Source organism: Protopterus annectens, chromosome 11.part0, assembly GCF_019279795.1.
Source record: "Protopterus annectens isolate FY-2018-M chromosome 11.part0, PAN1.0, whole genome shotgun sequence".
In the NCBI taxonomy this organism is placed as follows: Eukaryota; Metazoa; Chordata; order Ceratodontiformes; family Protopteridae; genus Protopterus; species Protopterus annectens.
The window spans coordinates 991,351,668-991,373,324 of NC_056745.1; the positions used below are offsets into that span (position 1 = coordinate 991,351,668).

Genomic DNA, 21,657 nt, shown 5'->3' on the forward strand with positions numbered 1-21,657 from the left:
TTTTAAGTTACATTATTTCTGAGCATAATCCCCTATCGTGTAAATGTCACTCTCCTATTTCCATTATCTGTATGACTTTTTGTTTATTTTATAAGCCTCTATAATCTATCAATCCATCTGTCTAGCTAATCTGTCTATAACACTTACTTTTGTTGCCTTTTGCACATTAGTTGTATACTTCAGAGATTTAGTTGCACATTGTAAAAAAACAAGTACCAAAGCCCCAACCAATAAAATACACAAAAGAGGCAAACTGCAGCTGATGTTGTACTGTGATATGGCAAAATGACACCAAGAAATAGCGTAACACAGTTTTTATTTCCGCTTTTGTCCGTGGACTTCATCAGAATAAAATAACTCTCCAAACCTACATCTTAAATACAACCATATTTACCACACATTAATTAACACTAATCATCCAATTAATAGGATACCATTTTTAAAAAGACATGAGACCTAAAAAATGAAATGCTTTACAAAATGTGCAAACAAATCAAATCATTACTTTTGTCTACTTTCAATTTTTGATGTTTTAAAAAACATTTCACATTAATTGACTCATTTAGACCTGGTGGATGGTCTGACTTCAATTTTATTTGCCACTGAGTTTCCCTTTGTAACAGCAAATTCTTGAAGTCTCCTTCCCTCATGTCTTTATAACATACTTCTAAAATAGAAAATAAAAATTTACTAAAAGACCTACACACCAGGGAATGCTTAAAAAGGGCGTTTTTATCGTCCTTCGTTTTAATACAATATAAATGCTCTCTAATACGTGTTCTAAGCTCTCTAGTCGTCATGCCCACATAAAATGCGGAGCATGAAGAACAAAGTGCTATATAAACTATACCTGCAGTACGACAATTAACATAACCAGGAACAGAAAAAAATTTTTCTGAACTAAAAACTGAAATATAAGGACCAACGGATATATATCTGCACATGTTGCATTCATTGCAACAGTGCATTCCCTTCTTTACTGTGTTGACCCTAAATCTGTTGTTTTTACGTTGTGCCAAAATGTTCTTTAAATTATTGTCATTTCTTTGAACAAATAATGGCTTTTCACCTAAAATGCCAAACATCTCAGCATTTCCTCTAATCACTCTCCAATTTTTTGTGGTAATATTTTTAATATGCTTACTGTCTGAATTCATTCCAAGTATACAGACCATATTATTAGTCAAATTACTACATGTATTTATAACCCCAAAATTAATTCCTTCAAAGGCCAAATTCAATAATGGTGGAAAGTCACTAGCACGTCTATTTAATACATCATCCGCTGTTTGCTTTAGATGTGCTTTGGGAAAACCTCTGTTGAGAAATAAGGAAGTAATAAAACAAAACTCATCCATAACATCAGATTCCTTCGATGTCATACCACTGTGATATGGCAAAATGACACCAAGAAATAACGTAACACAGTTTTTATTTCCGCTTTCGTCCGTGGACTTCATCAGAATAAAATAACTCTCCAAACCTACATCTTAAATACAACCATATTTACCACACATTAATTAACACTAATCATCCAATTATGGATGCATTTTATGTGGGCATGACGACTAGAGAGCTTAGAACACGTATTAGAGAGCATTTATATTGTATTAAAACGAAGGACGATAAAAACGCCCTTTTTAAGCATTCCCTGGTGTGTAGGTCTTTTAGTAAATTTTTATTTTCTATTTTAGAAGTATGTTATAAAGACATGAGGGAAGGAGACTTCAAGAATTTGCTGTTACAAAGGGAAACTCAGTGGCAAATAAAATTGAAGTCAGACCATCCACCAGGTCTAAATGAGTCAATTAATGTGAAATGTTTTTTAAAACATCAAAAATTGAAAGTAGACAAAAGTAATGATTTGATTTGTTTGCACATTTTGTAAAGCATTTCATTTTTTAGGTCTCATGTCTTTTTAAAAATGGTATCCTATTAATTGGATGATTAGTGTTAATTAATGTGTGGTAAATATGGTTGTATTTAAGATGTAGGTTTGGAGAGTTATTTTATTCTGATGAAGTCCACGGACGAAAGCGGAAATAAAAACTGTGTTACGCTATTTCTTGGTGTCATTTTGCCATATCACAGTACAACATCAGCTGCAGTTTGCCTCTTTTGTGTTATTTAGTTGCACATGGCTGTTTATGCTTATAAGCCATTTCCAGCTGTTTCATTGCTCTTCATGCCATGATACTCATTACAGTGGTAATGGCTAGGATAACAAAGCAAAGATAAATCATGTCAGACCCTGTCTTTGTGCAAAAGATCATTCATTAGAAATAATGATGTTCTATTGCAGTTTTTTATGTGTTGGTGATAAATGCTTTTGACTTAAAATTTAATTTTTACTCAGCAAGCTCAGTCCATTCCACTGGCATATTGCAGCCGTACTACTGTATTTATATTGCCTTTTCATATCAGGGCAGGTATCATTTCTCATCCCTAGCCTTGTACAACTACAGTGTTTTTTACCCCTTTGTTATGTCACAGCAAAAGATGCTATTTCTAAACATCTGAGGCAGTATTAACCAGAGATTCACATGGTGTTTTCTGGTGCATTTTTAAAGACATGCATTTTAGTTTTTTTTTTTTTTTTGCACAGGAAAAAAATTGTATAATGAAATATTGTTTAAGAAGATAGCACAGTATGTGTCACAGTACACATACACAACAAAATAACATAAAATAACTTACATATATAAAACACACTGTACACAGCATATCCCCAACTCAGAAAAACATAAACAACAAAAAAGATGTGCTGTAAATGTCATGGCTCACACGAAACGTAGTATTAACAACTATTTATTGAGACAGATAAAATCAAATAAAAATGAACCACTAGGTTAAGCACTTTCATCTAACTTACATAGCCTTTATCAGAACATCTAAGAAGTGGTCCTAATCATTTAAGTACAACTCATTATCCAATGGGAATGTTCGTACACTTAAAATTAATTAACATATTCATTACCTAATGCATATTCATAATGCTTCCCTTCACATTCACTAAAAATGAAATTGCTTTCCATTTCTTTACATTATATATAAAGTACTTTCTACCTAAAAATCACTGAAACTATATGCAAAAGTTCGTTTTCGAAACAATTAATAAAATGCAAAAATGCACATTAATTAAACTTCACTAACTCCTTATATTTTATAGATAGGTGGTAGTACACAATGCAAAATATATACACAATAGAATGTTGATGTAACTACTAACTACACAATGTGCTCTAAAAGATCGTATATATGCGTTGACATTATAAGCATTAATATAGCTGTTATCTCAAATTTGAATGTATGTTAATCACAATTGTTTTATATATATATATATATATATATATATATATATATATATATATATATATAGATATATATGCCTGTATAAAGCATTATTAAGGTCCCCTCTTCTAATACAATAGTTGTGATCATATATTCTATTTCTTTATTTTCTGTCCGTCTTTCCAATATAGAAACTTGGACAGATATAATATTCTGTAAGATAAACTATATGCTGGGAACAACAACCTTTTTTGAACCATATCTAGTGTGGTTAACATCCTCTAAAATCATGGATTTCACTTCCAGGATGTTCTGTTTGCAGATCCTGCACTTCCTGGTATATGCATCCTTATTAGTACATCCAGTTACCTTATTCCCCCTTTTGAACTTAAACTTTAAATTCTGACCTGTCTCATACACATAAGTAGGATTGTCACCTAACTTATTAAAAACTGTTGAGTCACTATGAATTATATTCCAATTATTGCTTATAATGTCTTTTATTTCTTGGACATAAGGACTATATTCAACAATACAAGATCTCTTATACTGTTTATCATTGTCCTTCTGTAACTTGTCATTGGGTTTATTTAACCCCACACCTAACAATGGGCAATCATTTTTACATTCAAATCTGGGATATTGGAACAAGTAAAACTTAACCCCGGGGGAGGGAATAATAAGGCAATTTTAGATGAGAAAGAAATTAAATGGCAGCTTAGATTAAATGTAGCCAAAGCTCCTGGTTTGAGTGACCATATCTCAACTAAACCTCTTTTAGAAGTTAGATAGGTGTGATAGAACATTAGTAGTGGATAGGAAGTCACTCGAATACCATCAAGTTTACATATCTATATGTTGGACATTAATACTGCTGTGTATCATGATATGAAGTTAGCAGGTACAATTAAGTGTTATTTTGCTTAGTAACAGCTATATTAATGCTTATAATGTCACGCATATATACAATCTTTTAGAGTACATTGTGTGGTTAGTAGCTACATCAACATTCTATTAAGTGTGTATATTTTGTATAGTGTACTACCACCTGCCTATAAAATATAAGGAGTTAGTGAAGTTTAATTAATGTGCATTTTTGCATTTTATTAATTGCTTCTAAAACAAACTTTTGTATATAGTTTCAGTGATTTTAGGTAGAAAGTACTTTATATATAATGTAAAGAGATGGAAAGCAATTTCATTTTTAGTGAATGTAAAGGGAAGCATTATGAATATGCATTAGGTAATGAATATGTTAATTAATTTTAAGTGTATGAACATTCCCATTGGATAATGAGTTGTATTTAAATGATTAGGACTACTTCTCAGATGTTCTGATGAAGTCTATGTAACTTAGATGAAAGCACTTAACCCAGTGGTTCGTTTTTATTTGATTTTATCTGTCTCAATAAATAGTTGTTAATACTACATTTCGTGTGAGCCATGACGTTTACAACGCATCTTTTTTGTTGTTTATACATATATAAAACATAAACATATATAAAATAACATACAGCTTTCGATAGTTTTCCTAGATCTGCTTGTTCTTTAAAAAATAAAATAGTATTGATGAGCTTCAAGAGGAAAACTGATGCGAGACATTTTGCTATTACATGAACATGTTTTTTTAATTCTTTTTCATTGCCAGTTTTAAGTAAGTGAATAATAATTGTTTAACTTAATTATGTCACTTTCATTTTGATTGTCAATTTATTTTCCATGGTTCTCATTACTCTTATTTTATTATTTCTTTTCAGTCTGCGGCTAGGAGAGCAGGCACATCCTGTGCAAACTGTCAAACAACGACCACCACTCTCTGGAGGAGAAATGCCAATGGAGATCCTGTGTGCAACGCATGTGGACTTTACTACAAATTACACAATGTAAGCAAAGCTTTGGTGTGGCCTTTATAGTCTGTTTATATTTGATAGAGCTGGGGGGGCAAACAAAGTCATGCAAAATAATTATATTTTGCATGCTTACAAAAAGAAACAAGCTCATGCTCATAACTATATATATATATATATATATATATATATATATATATATATATATACATATATATATATACACACACACACACACACACACACACACACACACACACACACACACACACACACACGCACACACACTATCATTATTCATGCAACAAAAGCAAAATTATTTTAAACAATTTTCTAGCTGCTTGTCTTTCTGACTGTTCATGTTATGTTGGTCTTCGGGTGTGACTTTTTGTCTATGTCTTTTCTTTGTCTATATCTCAACTTGCTGTTTTATTAACTGTGTGAAGGAATATGAATATTCTGTGATGACTGTTATGACTGTTGTTGTTTGGTCTAACTGTCAAAATTGATTGTTTGCTGTTCTATTTATAAAAGTAAAGGACAGAACCATATAAATATGTCATTCTCGACCAAAAAACATTGTTCAGACTTCAAGAAATATTATGTGGCTCCTGATAAACAACTTGTAACATTTTTCAAGAGTAATTCATTAGTAACATAACTAATCCTGAATTACAGTCTTATACCTTCACTTGGGAAGGCAAATGTAACACTGTGTCACTGTGGTGCTTTTTAATGTCAGCATCTTTCTTAATTGTTCCTAAGGTATCTGCTGTTACGTCTTCTTCACCTGTCACTACATTCGTTTTTAATTTCAGCTTGTACTTCTTATTTTGCTGAGCTGTAACTCCCCGCTGATTTATAGCATGGCTTGACCTGAATTGCTTCTTTTTTCTATAACATTTGTACTGTGTGTTCTGTAGCTTTCCACTTCTTGCCTAAGAACAGCTAACAAGCAAATCTTTATTTGGAGGTAGACTATAGTGCATTTAGTGCAATTAATGTCTATATTATAACTGATCATAGAAAATATCCATGCAAGTTTAATAATGCTGATTAGTGCTGTTATAATGTATTGAAATGTTGTGAAAAAGAAAAGTGCACTAAAATAAAGTTATGTGTGAATATAACCGATACTTTGTCATATTATTTGCATATAATATAAACAATAGCATATATGAAGCTATGGGAAGTTTGATGTGGTATGCCTGGATCTATTTATCAAAGATGCTTATATTTTACTCTGGCCTTCATATATATAGTAGCAAGGGGTATGAGGTAGTATATGGAAATACTGCATTTTCACTTTGTATTAAAGTTGTCCATTTTACCCACACTATGCCCTCAGACTGAATTCCTCTTACATCTCCATGGTTACTAAGAGACATATAATTTCAGCACTTGTAAATAATGGAGTATAGTTGCTCAGAAACTGTAATAATTTAGTTAAAGTACATTTATATATTTATATATGCTTAATCTGTCTTTCTCTTTACCTGTTAAACCGTATCTGTGTCTTTTACAGTCCAATTGTCTATCTTTTCTTTCTCTTCTTTTTAGTCGGTCATTTGGCAGATATATCTATATGAGTGTACCAGCATTATTTATCTGTCCTTTGTTTCATTTGACAGGGCTGTTATAACTGACATTCCTTTGGAGAAACTAGACAACCTGTTGTATTTCCTGTAAACCAAAGCCATTAATACCTAAAGAAAATAATAGTTTTAGTTGGAAATATTACTTTTAAATGGGTACATACTTACATGGCTCAGAGCATTTAATGTATCACCATTTTTGAAAGAATGTGCTTCTCTGGCACCTTATTTGATATCTGGTATCCTGCCAACTTTATTGCACTTGTCTGACAAACAAAGACACGTATACACACACACTTTGATCAAGAATAATTCACTGAAAAATAAAACAGTGAATGCAACTTTATTAAATCCACATACTTAAGAAACATCAGCCTTGAAGACTAATCACTAAGACAAAACTCAGTTATTGTTGTGTCTTTCGGCTTTTCCCGGTTAGGGGTCGCCACAGCGGAACTCCGATCCGCTAATGATTGGCGGTAGATTTTTACGTGCCGAGTTGCCAGCCCTGAAGCACAACCTTCAACGAAGGTACACCCATTCACTCATGTCTCCACACAGAAGATTGTCTAGCTGAGAATCGAACAGGACAACTTCTTACTGTGAGGCGACAACGCTACCGCAGCACCACCACTGCAGTGAAAATGTAAAATACCAAAAGTGAAACATAATTTTGAATACTGCAATATGCCAGTTTGCACAAGAAGGAGGGAAAATACTCCGTACATCCGCTATCCATAACCCTAAACATGTATAAATATTGATTGGATAAAAAACACAAAGGTTAGCACAGCTTAACAGCTTTTCAGTAAAATAACTAACTAACTAACTAACTAAATAAATAAGTAAGTAAGTAAATAAAAGGCATGCCAGAGTAAGAAATGCAACTTAATACCTAGTTGATGGCACTAGAGAGTCACAACATTATATCTGTAGCAGTGACAGTTACAAGTAAACATGAGGAGGGCAAACAGCAGGTAGAACAGAATAGGTGCAGACCATGTAAACTGTCTCCCTGGTTTTAGTGATTTCTTAAGAAAGTCTTCCTATGTTTTGGAGTGGGTTTAATGGTCCAGTGTAGGTTTAAAGCAAAATTAGTCTAGTCCTTGAAGGAAACTGATTAATTTTATTATTAGTGGCATGCAATGTAATATTTAAATGCCTAGGATTAATGAAATAATGGCATAATTACTGGCTCTAGATGATGGCATCCCTACCTCATATGTAAAAAATGGGAGAAAGTGAGGTTGTGGATGGATGGAAGGAATCATTATTAGATTGACATATCTGATGATTGTTTAGGAGGAGAAGTAACCAATAACATTTAAAAATAGTTGACCTTAGTTTAAGTAAATTTGAATGCAACTTCTCCCAAAGATGCAAAACATGCCATCAATCCTAAAGGATATGTTTTACATCAACAATGTTAACTTTGTATAACTGTAATCCATGGAAAATAGAGAAGCCATATGCCACCTGTTTGGTGCGATTAGGTAAGCATGGTGGTTTTGCACTGAAGTTTAACAAGTGGGATCAAACAACTTGTGTTGTGTTAGAATTGATGCCATTTAACAATTTTCTACTGACATAACTTCATCCCAACATATACAGATAATGAGCAAAGAATGTCTGCAGATATACATTTTTGTGATCTTCATGCAGGATGCGGCTTAAAATTAATAAAAGGCACCTTGTGGAGGCACAATAGTTTATTTTGCCTTATAAGTAAAACTGGAATTTTTTTTGGCAGGGGCAACCATTTCTGCATTGGAAAGAAGCACGGATCATATGGGCTAGTTGTGTTTTTTGAGAATATTGTTCATAGAATGCAGACAGAAGTCAACAGATAGCTCACAAAATGTGAAATTTGAAAAGGTGGATATGAGCAGTGAATGTATGTTGCCAGCATTCAAAGAAACAACATGGATAGAGATGAAACTCTGAAAAGATGTAAGTTATCGTTCAAAGTGTATCTTATTTATCCTTTTATGAAAATTTATTATTAGTCTGGGAAAAAGTGAGTATGTGAAGAGGGCATCCCAGACATGATCCATTTCTGATGATAGGATAATATGAGAGACCTCTAAATGAGAAAGGGAATAAATTCTCTTTATCACAGGCCTTAAGTTTGTCACATGTGAGAAGCAAAAAACTTTTTAATATAAGAACAAGAACATTTCAAGAGTCAAGGTGTTGAGATGAGGTTGCCTGGAGTGCATAAACCCAGACTGGCAAGGAGAGGTAATATAAAGCCACAAGTCTTTCAAGAAAAAAAAATGCAGCTAATATGTTGATATCAATAAAGATGTATCAGGGAGAGAAAGCAGTAATTTCCAATAAAGATGTATTCTGTATGTTTTTTGAATAAATATGATTTTAGAGTTCCTGTGTATGATCAGGAAGATGAAGATGAGGAAAGCATGTAAGATAAAGGGTGGGGTTTTAGAAAATGTCCTTTTTAATGGAATTAGTTATGTCATTCCTGAATATGGGATCATATGTAAATTAATGTGTTTTACTGAGAGCACAGGGAAAATATATGCATTAAGGTAGTTTTCGATTAAGGAAAGACTCATTTGCATTTCACATTTATTATAATTATCAAGGCAGGTGGATCCAAAGGCTAGAATAGCTTATCTACACTGAGATTTTTTTGTAGGATAGAATAATTTTAGAAGGATGTTGGCTTTTTGTAGAGAAGATTGCCATCGTTTTAATTTTGTGATCTGTGGGACTGCCAACATACAAATCTTTAAGTTTAGCTTGTAATCCCTAATATTGTTTTAAGACTGCAGTCTCATTTGGTGGCAGATCCTCAGATTGTTGAGTTGGAATTTCATGGAATGCAGTTTTTGCTAGCATTCTTAGGAGAGAGCAGTTGAATAATTATGATATCAGCCTTAAGTACAGTCCACCTGATATCTGTTGTGGTATCTGAGTTGTGGTCTTCACAGAACACATCACTGATGGTTCTGCTAAGACTACTCAGATTTTTTAGAAGAAATCATGACAGTGTAGGGAATGATGGTTCCAGTTTAAAATTTGAACAGATAAAGAAAAATCTAAAAATAAAGTATATCAGGTACAGAATTAAACTTCATGCCAAGAAGAAGTCTATACAAGTGCATTGTTTCTGACAAATGAAAACAAAGTGAGCTCTTTTGTGTTGGAGTGAAGGTCTTAAAAATGGTCTACTACATTATTAAGGGATGTAAGCTCTTGAGGAGTCTCTAGGTTCAAGATAGATGCAGAGAATTGCCACTACTGGGAAAATGCTTAGAAGGCATACTCAAATTTCAGGCAAGAATTAAATAGTGAGAATTAAAACAAGTTATCTGTATATAACTGGGTAAGGGTAAGAACTTTTTTATATGGGTCATATAGAAAAGCTAATAAAAACAGATTTGGTTCACTGAATGATGTCAACTGCATGTATACAAAAACATGCATCAAATATTAATAAACCATGAATGAATCATTATGAGAACTTTAAATGAGCATTTCTGTTGTTGTCTTTCGGATTTTCCCGGTTAAGGGTTGCCACAGCAGAACTCCGGTCTGCTAATGATTGGCAGTAGATTTTCATGAACACCAAGGTGCCAGCTCGACGTTCAACCTTCAACGAAGGCACGCTCATTTACACATGTCTTTCGAATGCCCACCCAACTGCGGGGAGGACATGCAGACTCCACACAGAAGGCACTCCCCACACTCAAGCCGAGAATTGAACAGGAGAACCTCTTGCTGTGAGGCAACAATGCTACCGCTGCACTGTACCTCCTGGAATTTGTGTTCACACCTGATTCTGTACCATATTAATATCATAGAATCATACTAGGATCACAGGAAGTTACTAGGCTATTGGCCCTGAGGCCCTTACAAGCCTATCTATAAGAATTTAGCCCATGTTCCAACAAGTCAGCACCCTATGCCACTGTCTATCAGGGACATAGGTGGAATCCCAGGGGTGTATTTTCTGTTCCCCATCCAGTTATTCAGGTTGTGCTTAAAATTATGTGGAGAGGGAGTCTATTCCACAAAACGGAGATTCTCTGGGACACAAATCTGTCCTGCCAATAAGTCCTATTGATGTCACAGACCTGGTTGAGGTCTTGCATGTTGGTTAGTGGAGCCTGACTTGCAGATATGCAGCAGTCACATCAGGGCGAGGTATGAGATTGTTTTGTATGCCAGACAGAGGTCACCTCTGAGAGTCTGTAGGAGACTGAGTAGAGGGACAGGGCTTTTAGCCTATCTGTGCAGAGTAGATGTTTGAGGCCCTGGATTCTCTGAGTGAGGAATCTCTGTGGTCTGTCCAGCTGCTGCATGTGCTTTGTGAGGAATATGCCGAAAGGGGCATTGTATTCAATAATCAGTCTTATAAGGGAAGAATATAGGGATGTTATGACCACCTTGTCCCTGGATGAGATACCCTTACTAATGAGGTGGGCCATGTAGAAAGCTTTTCATACAATGGAGGCAATATGGTGGTCAGTAGTCAGTTTGCTATCAACCTAGGTTCCCACGTCCCTCACAACTGATTGTGTGCTTAGTGCCTTATTATCATTGTGATAATTTGTGGGGACATCATTCTCACCAAAAGGGATGATGATGCATTTTTTGGCATTCAGTTTGAAGCCATATTTCTGGCACCAGTCATTTGTTTGGGTGAGACCGTCTTGGAGGATGTCCACATCACTAGGGGAATTAATAACAGCACCCACCTTGCAGTCATCTGCAAACTTGGTCAGCCATAGCACACTAATTTTGGTCTGCACCTCAGAGAAGTGTATCCCAAACAGCAGAGGCCCCAAGACCAATCTCTGGGGTACACCGCTTGTCATGGGTCTACTACTTGAGGTGGCTTCCCCTATTTTGACTAGGTGGGTTCTATCAGTGTGCCAGTTTGCTACCCATCTGGTAACATATGGATTGATGCATAGTTGAGGCAGTTTATCTGTTATACCTAAGTGGGGAATAGTATCGAAGGCCTTGGCCAGGTCAAGGTAGGTGGTGTGCACTGTCTTCCCCTTGTCTATGATCTTGGTGACTGTCTCAAAGAAGTCGACCAAATTTAACAGGCATGACCTCTCCTTGACAAAACCGAACTGTGTGGGATCAAGTGTCTGGAGGCTGCCAATGTCCTTGTTAATGAGGACCATGATAATCCACTCCATGGCCTTGTAGATCAGTCTAGTTAGTCTGATGGGTCTATAATTTCCTGGATCAGTGGATGCTCCACCTTTGTGCAATGGGATGACAGTAGCTGTCCTCCACTCAGCTGGGATGAAGGCGGTACTCAGGCTTAGGTTGAATAGTCTGCCTAATGGTGCTGCAAGTTCCTGCCTGAGTTCATGTAGAACGCAGCCTGGGATGTTATCGGGTCCCATGGAAGCTGTATTTTTTGCCTTTGAGAGAGCAGTGATAACTTGCTGCCTAGAGATAAGTGGAGGGGGGAGCTGGTACTGGGGATGTCCTGTTTTACTGATGGGGGACAGAGGAGTGAAGTTTTCATTGAACCTGTCTGCCAGCAGGTTGGCTATATCTACAGGGTTTGTGTATGTAGTGTCCTTGACCACCTGTTCTGAGCAGATCTGGGTGCTTCCCTTGAGATTAAGGACAGATGTGAATTTAGTAAATGTGGCCAGTTTGGACTTGAAGTTTGCTTTGGAGGATTTCAGATTTCACTAGTGCTCTTATTTGCTAGTTCAGGCTAAGGAGAGATTGCCTCCAACTGGACACCTGCTCCTTCTTGGTCCTTGACAGCAATTTGTTCCTTTTATTTTTGAGTTTATTTATTGCAGATGTCCACCAGACAGGTTTACTCTTCTTTGAGGAGGATGATTTTGTCCTGTCTGGTATTCCTGATTCCATGCAGCTATATAAATGCTCATATAGTACTTTGGTGTAAGTTTGGACATATGTGCCAGTTTCTCTGTGGGGAGGGGGGGGGAGTGTTTATACCTTCCCACAGGAGGTTGTAATCAGCTTTGGAGAAGTTTTTTTTGTTTGACTCTATTTGGGGGGGGGGGGGTGGCAGGGGAGATGGTGACTTCAAAAGTGACTGCTTTTTGGTCAGATCTTACCAGGGATGAGGACACTGTAGGGATGCTGCAGTGGTTACTCATGTTGGTTAATACCAGGTCCAAGATATTTTTCATCTCTTGTGGGAGTGTCAGCCAACTGGTCCAATGCATTTGCTTTGACAAAATCAAGGAATCTCTTTGCATTTGCGTTTTGGCATGAGTATTTCTTCCAATCTATGGTTGGATAGTTCAAGTCACCCAGGATCAGGGTAAAGGGTTGAATCTTGATAGATTAGAAGAGGTCCAAATAGGTGGAGTGGGCACCTTGAGTCAGAGTTGGAGGCCTGTAGCTAGCCATCATTTGAGTAGGGGTCTTATCAACTGTTAACTGCAGCTGGAGTATTTCCTGTGCATCATACTGTTTGACCAGCCTAGAGGTGTGTGTGTCTTTTATATATATTGCAACTCCACCTCCTTTTGTTTTGCTCCCCACATCTTGGGGTCTGAATAAATGATAGGATGAGTAACCTGGTATGGCAGGGGTGCTCTCTGCAGCTTTGAACCAGGTTTCTGTGACTGCACAAATGTCAGCTTCTTCCAGGGTTAAGAATGCTTGCAGTGATATATTTTTGTTTTCCATATTTAATTGGTTGGATTCAAACAAGCCTCCTGCATACAAGCTAGATTGCCTTTAGTATTACAGAATTGTTTCCTTTTTTCACTGAATTCTATATACCTTTCAGGTTCTAGGAAATAACTTGAAGGTTAGCAATTATCCAGATAGTGAAAATGATGACTGCATGACACATACACATGAGGCTGCCTGACGAATGATGTTCCAAGAGAGAGAAGTGAACCTCTATAAGGCAAAGATGATAAAATAGCTTGTCAAGCCAGAGAACAGTGCCAGCTCTCCATGGTGACCCTCGACAAGAAGACATGTAGAATACTATCCAGGGCCTAATACTCACAACTAGTTATTGGTATTTCTTGGTTGTCACTGTAAAATAATGTCTCAGGTGTAGTAGAAAAGCTAAATAAACTGGGAATAAATCCATATGTAATCCACTGGATACACAAGACACTCAGAAACATACACCATGTACAGCAGCAGAGATGCACAACATTAAATTTTTCCCCTTACACTTACTCTAATCCTAACCAACAAATACATCGCTCACATACACTCCCACCCCCTAATGCCGAAATTTTCAGTATAGTTGAAAGTTTTGGCATTAGAATCTAAAGCCACACTTATCTTGCCTATATCCACTAGACCTTCCTTCTTTTGACATCTGCAGCACTTGACGATGAATGCTATTAATGAATGCCCCATGCAATTCACTATTCTAACAAACTGCTAATTAGTCAGAGTGAACGGTACCCTAGACGTAATATATACATATAAATATATCTATATCTGTATCTATTTATATCTATATCTATATCTGTATATATATATATATATATATATATATATATATATATATATATATATATATATATATATATGTGTACACACACGCACATGTGCGCGTGCACACACACACACACACACACAGACACACATAGACACACACACACACACACACAGACACACACAAACACACACACACACACACACACACACACACACACACACACACACACACACACACACACACACACGTATATATTTGTATGTTTATATAGCTATCTGTATATATGTGCATCTGTTTGCTTGTACCTGTGTGCATGCATCTACACATTTATCTGTCTATCAATCTGTCTGTGTATTTGTCTGTCTAAAATCCACTATGAAGAACTGAACCACCAGCTGCTGGTGAATATTGTTGAGTTGTGACTGGAGAGAATGGTTATTCCAGTATGAATTTTATATAATAATGTATCGGCTATTGTTTATATGAAAAATATTAATATTACTAACTCTTAGTGTCATTGGTTTCATTTTCATTTGCCACATGATAATTAATAAATACATTTTATACCCGATTTATGTACTGATTAACTGTCAGTCCTCATCTCAGATTAGGGAGGATAGGAGCCAGGTCATACAGCCAACAAATAATTTGAGCAAAATTCAAAGACAAACTTGCTGGGGAGTATTTAAATTGTTTTTATGGATGGCAAATCACTAAACTCGAAAGAAATAAATCAGACGTGCTTTTGAACTGATACCATGATACACACAAAAGAAAGACCCATTGTTTATAGATAAAACATCTTGTTCTGGTCCAAATTAAAAAAAAAATCACTGTCAGTTTGTGTAGTCTTCTACTCATTCAAAGCATGCAACATTGGTTATCAGTGATTGTATTAATATCATGTACTGGTGGCTCTGGAAGTTTTATTCTGTTCCTTTCTTTTCAGCATATGGCATCACTTTGCCTTCTGTTCAGGTTTTCCCCCAAACTGATCTGTATTGATACTTTATATTTCCTAATTACCTTACAACATTTGTTTTTATAAATGTAGGAATAACATACAACAGTTCAGTCAGTTGCAGAGTGGTAGAAGGAAGTAACCTCGGTGCTTATGACTGCAGTTGGATTATAGCATTCAGAATACGCAAAATAAAACAGCTAAAAGATTTAAACTAAAACTTTCATGGATGGTAAAATTCCACACTTATTTCAGTTCTAATATACAGGACAAACAGAACTATCGGCAACAGCAATACATTATGGAGCAGACAATTAAAATGTGTAAAGTTTCAACCTGAAAATTTGTTTTTCAAAGGGGGTAATAGTGAGGACAGGCATTGCTATTATAAAGATTCCATTAGGCATCACTGGGGCATATGCCATCTAAGAGATGCCATCACTGATGTAGCTATCAGGGGTGTTTTTATTGTAGCCCCACTGCCTCTGCATATGCTTGATTACGAAAGGGAAAGGGCATGGTGTGGGCTGCCATGGTTCTTATCTTTCACTTCTGCAATGGAGGAAGCCAGCAAGCAGCCTCATCCACTTTCCCAAAGCACAAAAAGGGATTTTCCTTGTTTTCACTGCAGAAATTACAGGATCCCTATGTGTTTGAATCTGTCATCTATCCCTGGGAGAGGAATGTGGGCCAAATGCAATCTTTCCACTCTCCCCCTGCCTGGCTCCTTCAGTGGCAGGGTCACTAACTCATCTTTGGTCAGGGCTCCATCATTATGCACTACAGAAACAGGCTAGATTTTAGAAAAGTGACACTGAAGTGCTAGTACTCTGGAGTAGTCAAATCAAATACACTTTTTCTTATGTCAAGCACAGAACATATCGGGAGCAAAAAGCTGGTTCAAGTAAGGATAAACCATTAAAACAAACAGATGAAGAACCAGCCAAGTGGAACCAGTGTAAAACCTTTTTAAAGGAGAACCGCACCAACAGACTCAAAAAAACATGTTTATTTCATCATGGTTTGGTGTTTCTTGCATTTTAACACCACTCTGGGACTATTTACAGGTTTTTAAATATTTTTATACATAATTTCTGAGTCTGACCACATTGTTTAGTTTGCCTCTAGGTATCCCACAATGCAGTGCTCGTATGTAAAATATTACATCACGTAGGCCTCTTTCTTCCTAAAGCTCCTATCACTGCATAGATTTTACATGCATACACTGCTGTCTTTCAGTCAGTTTTAAACAACATTTCATGCCGTTCAATGACTACTTAAAACACAAACAGGGCAAATGCCACAGAACAGCTTTCAAAGTGCTTTTTACTGCTGCTTCTTTTTAGAATGGCTAAACTGCAGGTTTTATTTGTGAAACCTGAATTGTGCTACTTTGACTCATCTCCCATCCCCCTTCACACATAACTTCCTTAGCTGTTAAAGTGCTAAGGGTAATTTGAGCTGTTACTTGCTGTGATTGATAGCTCATAGCAGGAGACTTGACTCATGTACTGTTTCCTTGTTCTAGCCTTTACTTTCTGTATGGGTAGGGGAAGGACCAGGGAGCTTTGACATCACAGCATGGGTAGGTGTTTAGGACGGTCATGGTGATGTCAGTTTGGGGAGGGAATTGGCCAGAAAACTACCTATATTCAGTGGCCTTGATGAGATCAATGAATTGGAGACATTTCCAGGGTGGAATAAAACTTTTTTGAAAGTGAAACCACCACACTACAGTAAGGTACTGTTCTAATGGAGAGAAACAGTCAATTTAAAATATTTAATCATTTTAAATGGTGTATTGTTGTTTATTCTTGGCAGGGGCAATACATAGGGAGAAAAATGATAGAGAAGGTGAGCATTTAATAGTAGAATCCCATTGTTGTATTTTAATAAATAAAAAGTTAAAGACAGAAAATAAATGAAAACAATAAAAGAGAAAAAAAGATGAGTGCTTTTACAACTTCTCTGGGTGCTTTATCAGCTCTAATAAAGCATCTATTTAAATGTGTGTTTTTCTTGATGTTTTATTAGATCCGATGAAGCACCTAGAGGAGCTGTGAAAGTGCTCATCTTCTTTCACTTTTATAGTTTTTGTTATTAAAAAGGTTTTACACTGGTTTCGCTTGGCTGGTTCTTTATCTGTTTGTTTTACCAATTTTTCTTATGTGCAAACAATTTATCACATTGTACTTCAAAAACTCAGATAGTGTCTTACAGACTGAATTGCATTTTCTGACCTGAAAATGTCAAACTTACGTATTTCATTCCTATTGATATTTGATCTATTCTTTAATGTTGCTTGTATAATGAACTCTGTGAAGAGATGGTTGTATTTTTATTATGTCTCCCTCATGAATATTTCACTTCAGCTGTAAGGAAACCACCAAGTGTTATGCAATCTTGACTCTTGAAATGCAGTATTTACATGCAGGTATTATTAATTTGTTCTTTTTAGCAAGTATTCCATGCTTTTTATTTGAATATGAATACTCAACAGAATGATACTTTATTCTGATGGTGTAGTCACTAAGTTTTAGTAACAGTAAATACTATTTTTACACAATTTTGTATCACTAATAATATAAGTACACCTCCTCAAATATTCCATTTTCTCTGAGGTATGGCAATCTTGGAGCTGATACATATAAGTTCAGGGTGTATACAGCTCTCCACATTTGAGGGGGTATGCAAAAAACAACAGCAGTGTTTGATATTTCTTGTTCTCCTTTTTTTCTGATGCAGTTACCCATTCTCTTTTATCTAATATACGATGAAGTCAATTCAAATAGTTAATTTTATTATTTTATCCTTAGTTATTGATTGAACCTAAAGCCAGGCATACTAGTTTCATAGATATTGAAATCATTGTTTCCAACTGCAGTGTTCCCTTGTTAATCCTGTTGAATGTTTTAATGGATTTTATGTGATTCTAGACAATGTCTGGTTTACAACTGAGAAGAAGAGAGCATAAAGCTGTGGAAAGACACATACAATATAACTGTAAACTAAAACATATATTTTGTTTGGACAGATCAACAGACCATTGACAATGAAGAAAGAAGGAATTCAGACAAGAAACAGAAAAATGTCCAGCAAATCTAAAAAGAGCAAAAAGGTTCTTGACAGCATGGACGACTATCCCAAAGCAAGTTCATTTAGTCCAGCAGCCATTTCCAGGCACATGTCCTCTCTTAGTCATATTTCACATTTTAGCCACACTGGCCACATGCTAACAACTCCAACTCCAATGCATCCATCATCCAGTCTGTCTTTTGCACCTCCTCATCCTTCTAGCATGGTCACAGCCATGGGTTAACCGACTTACTTAGATGGTACTTTATGTTCTTATTTAAAGGAGGGACACACAAAACAGCCTATCAGATGGATGGAAGCATAAAAAAACAAAAATAAAAAGACATGGCCCCATCTTTTAAGCAGTCAGTGTGGTGTTACATATTTCCTGCCAGTCGCTGTGGATCTCATTTGTGAATAAGCCATTCAGATGAATTCCTTCCTTATTTAACAGGGTCTTCAGTGCTGTGTAAATTCTGAACACTGAGCACAAATGTAAAAATTGTACAAAGTATTGTAAAGTTAATAGACTTCTTAATGCCCCTGGGCAATTATAAAAAGATTATGAAGGACTACAGTTTAATTTAAGGCAGAAAGATAAATACTGGAGCACAGAAAAGACCTGTCTATGGCACCTTTATTCATAAAGCTAATGGACACAGTGCCAGTTACATTGTGTTTTTCGGCAGAAGATGTTTGATGCATTAATTATTGTAGAGTGATTATCCATGAAGGCTGTTGTTTTCCACAAATGAAATACCAGCAGTTCCCGGCAATCAGTGGAACAGCATGGATATTGCCATGAAATTCTGAGACCGTCATTCTCCTGGCCTATATGCATTGTGAACAAGTTTCTGTAATTGTTGTTTGTATGTATAATTCAGAACACCAAAAATAAGAAAGAAGTAGAATTATTTCATCATGTAATACAGACTGAATGGTTGTATAAATTTATTAATTGCTAGTGTAAAACTACTTCTTTTGTTTTCATATTTTCTTTCTTTAAAAATAAACTAGAAGACATTTTGTTGACTTAATGCAACTGTGTTTGAGAGAGTTTATTTTTACATTGCTTTGTTTATATCCACCAGATGATTTAATAGGTACAGCTGCATCAGTTTTTAACATCACTGCCACTGCTATGTTTGTGGGTTTACAGGAAGTAAAAAATGCTTGCTAGCATTTTAGGTCTCACAGGCCTGAAGCCAGTCTAGAGGAACCTGTGGTTCAATCCACTCATGCCTTGTATCATACTTATTTTTACTTAATATGTTAATATTTAGTAAGATGAAATAGGGAATATAATTTTGTTTCTGAGAATTGTGGTATTGAAGTTTTGGCATTACATTGCCTTTATTATGAAAGCCAGTGATCTGGATTCTCTCTCTCTTTCTTTCAGAAATGTGCACACACACACACACACACACACACACACACACACACACACACACACACACACACACACACACACACACACACACATGCTAAGTAGCTTTATTTTTGAGTTACTTCCTGAGTATGCATTGCAGTGCAAATGCTGAATATTTATTGATATATTTATATATGCCTTTAAGTACATTTAATGTATTGCAATATATCAGTTACGTTTGTATTTCTTATTATATACATTTGTGTTAAATTACTAAATTTTTTCAGGGCTTTTACATATTCTTGTCTTAAATTGAGTGTTAATATTTTTAGCTAAGAAACACTTTTGCATTATGTTGATATTTTACATTCTTTAAAAAAGTATAGCACTGCTAAGAATAATTCTTTTCATGTAGGTCTAAGGGATATATATACATATATGACTGATTTAGTTTTTTTTCCACTATTCATACAATTCAGTGTATCTACCCTATTTGTACTGAAAAAGGAAAACTGGTTATAACAGAATGTGGTATGTGAAGAGGCAGCCAGAAATTTCTGTACTCTGTACTCAGACTATACTTTAACCTCTTCCCAGCCTTCTAATATTTAAAAATGTGAATCTTTCTCTCCATATGTTGTCTTGTAAACTTACGAAATGTGCACATTGTTTCAATTGTTGCACCTTATACAACTATAAATAAAGCATTTTATGTATAGATATGTGTAATATATATCAGTTTAGACAGTTCTAGATGTATTTAGTTCTTTGAGCTGTAATGCTTCAGAGAAACTGAAAGCTTATTCCAACAAATATACTGAGTATGCCTGGCTACACCAAATAATATCTAACAAATTCAAATTATGTCTTCCTAATTATGTCTTCCAGCAAATCACTTGAATGAAAATATGAAGTATTGTATTTACTTTTATTTAGCTTTATAAATCATCTGTATTGTAAAGGCATTTTTTTCATGTGGACTGCATTCAGAATTGAGTTTTCAGAAGTTCTTCAAGATAATTTTATCTTTATTAGGTACATTTTCAGAATGAAATTTAGAGTCTGGCACAATGATCTTGTACTACAGGCCACTGTTGTGTTAGTGAGGGTTCAGTAATTATAAAAAGGAGATTGCCTTTATAATGAAAGTAATACAATCAGTAAACAACAGCTGGAACAAATATGTGAAACGCACCCCACAGTGGCTGACTCTTGACATCGAAAGAGACACAATTCACAATAGCTGAGAATGAATTATTACTCTATTTTGTTTCTATTTGTCTGGGAAGCACTTGGCAATGGTGATTAAACTTTTGAAATATCAGTGACCATTGATCTAACCAGCTAATTCTTACAATAAGTACTTTATTTGATCCTTATCCATGTTTGTTTTGTGCGATAATTCTCATATGTCTGTCTTTGCACCTTTAAACCAGATTCAGACACACACACACACACATGCACGCACACGCGCGCACGCGCGCACACACACACACACACACACACACACACACACACACACACACACACACACACACACACACACACACACACACACACTCACACAGAATACACTGACATGAAGACATTGTTCTACATACTTGCAAGTGTATCTTTGCTTATTTGATTGTCCTTGGACCAAGCCTTCTCTGACATCTGCAAGTGCCACTTCTGCTAACTCTTTGTTGTGTAGACATTTACTACATCTTGATGGGTGGATGAAAGGATGCTGAATGGCGATTGTAAGACAGCCAGAAAAATTCTCTACCACTTTGCTACCCATCTTTTTGCCAGCTTTTCTACCATGACATATGTCTTGCTAGACGTGCAGGAACATAGAACCATGATTAACATATATAGCAGGCCCATTATATAATGCATACATAATTCACAGCTTGCTTCTTAGCCTTACAGTTTTTATAGGTTCATAGGTGTTTACTAGGGTAATTACCACAAGGGCCTTTTTAAGCCTAGCCATGCATCCCAAATCTCTGCCAAATTCTGGGACCTCGATAAGTGTAAGCATGGGCCTGAGAGATAAACCATTTACAATTTACCTATTTACATCAGAG

The 21,657-nt window shown here is 35.8% G+C and overlaps 1 protein-coding gene across 6 annotated transcripts in view; it reads left to right on the plus strand.

Annotated features, from left to right (window-relative positions):
- The window catches only part of GATA3 (GATA binding protein 3), a 91,308-nt gene extending 71,005 nt beyond the window's left edge, over window positions 1-20,303 (plus strand). For all 6 annotated transcript variants that reach the window (XM_044088369.1, XM_044088368.1, XM_044088367.1 and 3 more), the window contains exons 5-6: window positions 5,049-5,174; window positions 18,176-20,303. In XM_044088369.1, coding sequence (XP_043944304.1) covers window positions 5,049-5,174; window positions 18,176-18,460 — 411 coding nt within the window. In that variant the 3' untranslated portion in view covers window positions 18,461-20,303. The remainder of the gene's footprint in view (window positions 1-5,048; window positions 5,175-18,175) is intronic.
- The last annotated feature ends 1,354 nt before the right edge of the window (window positions 20,304-21,657 follow it).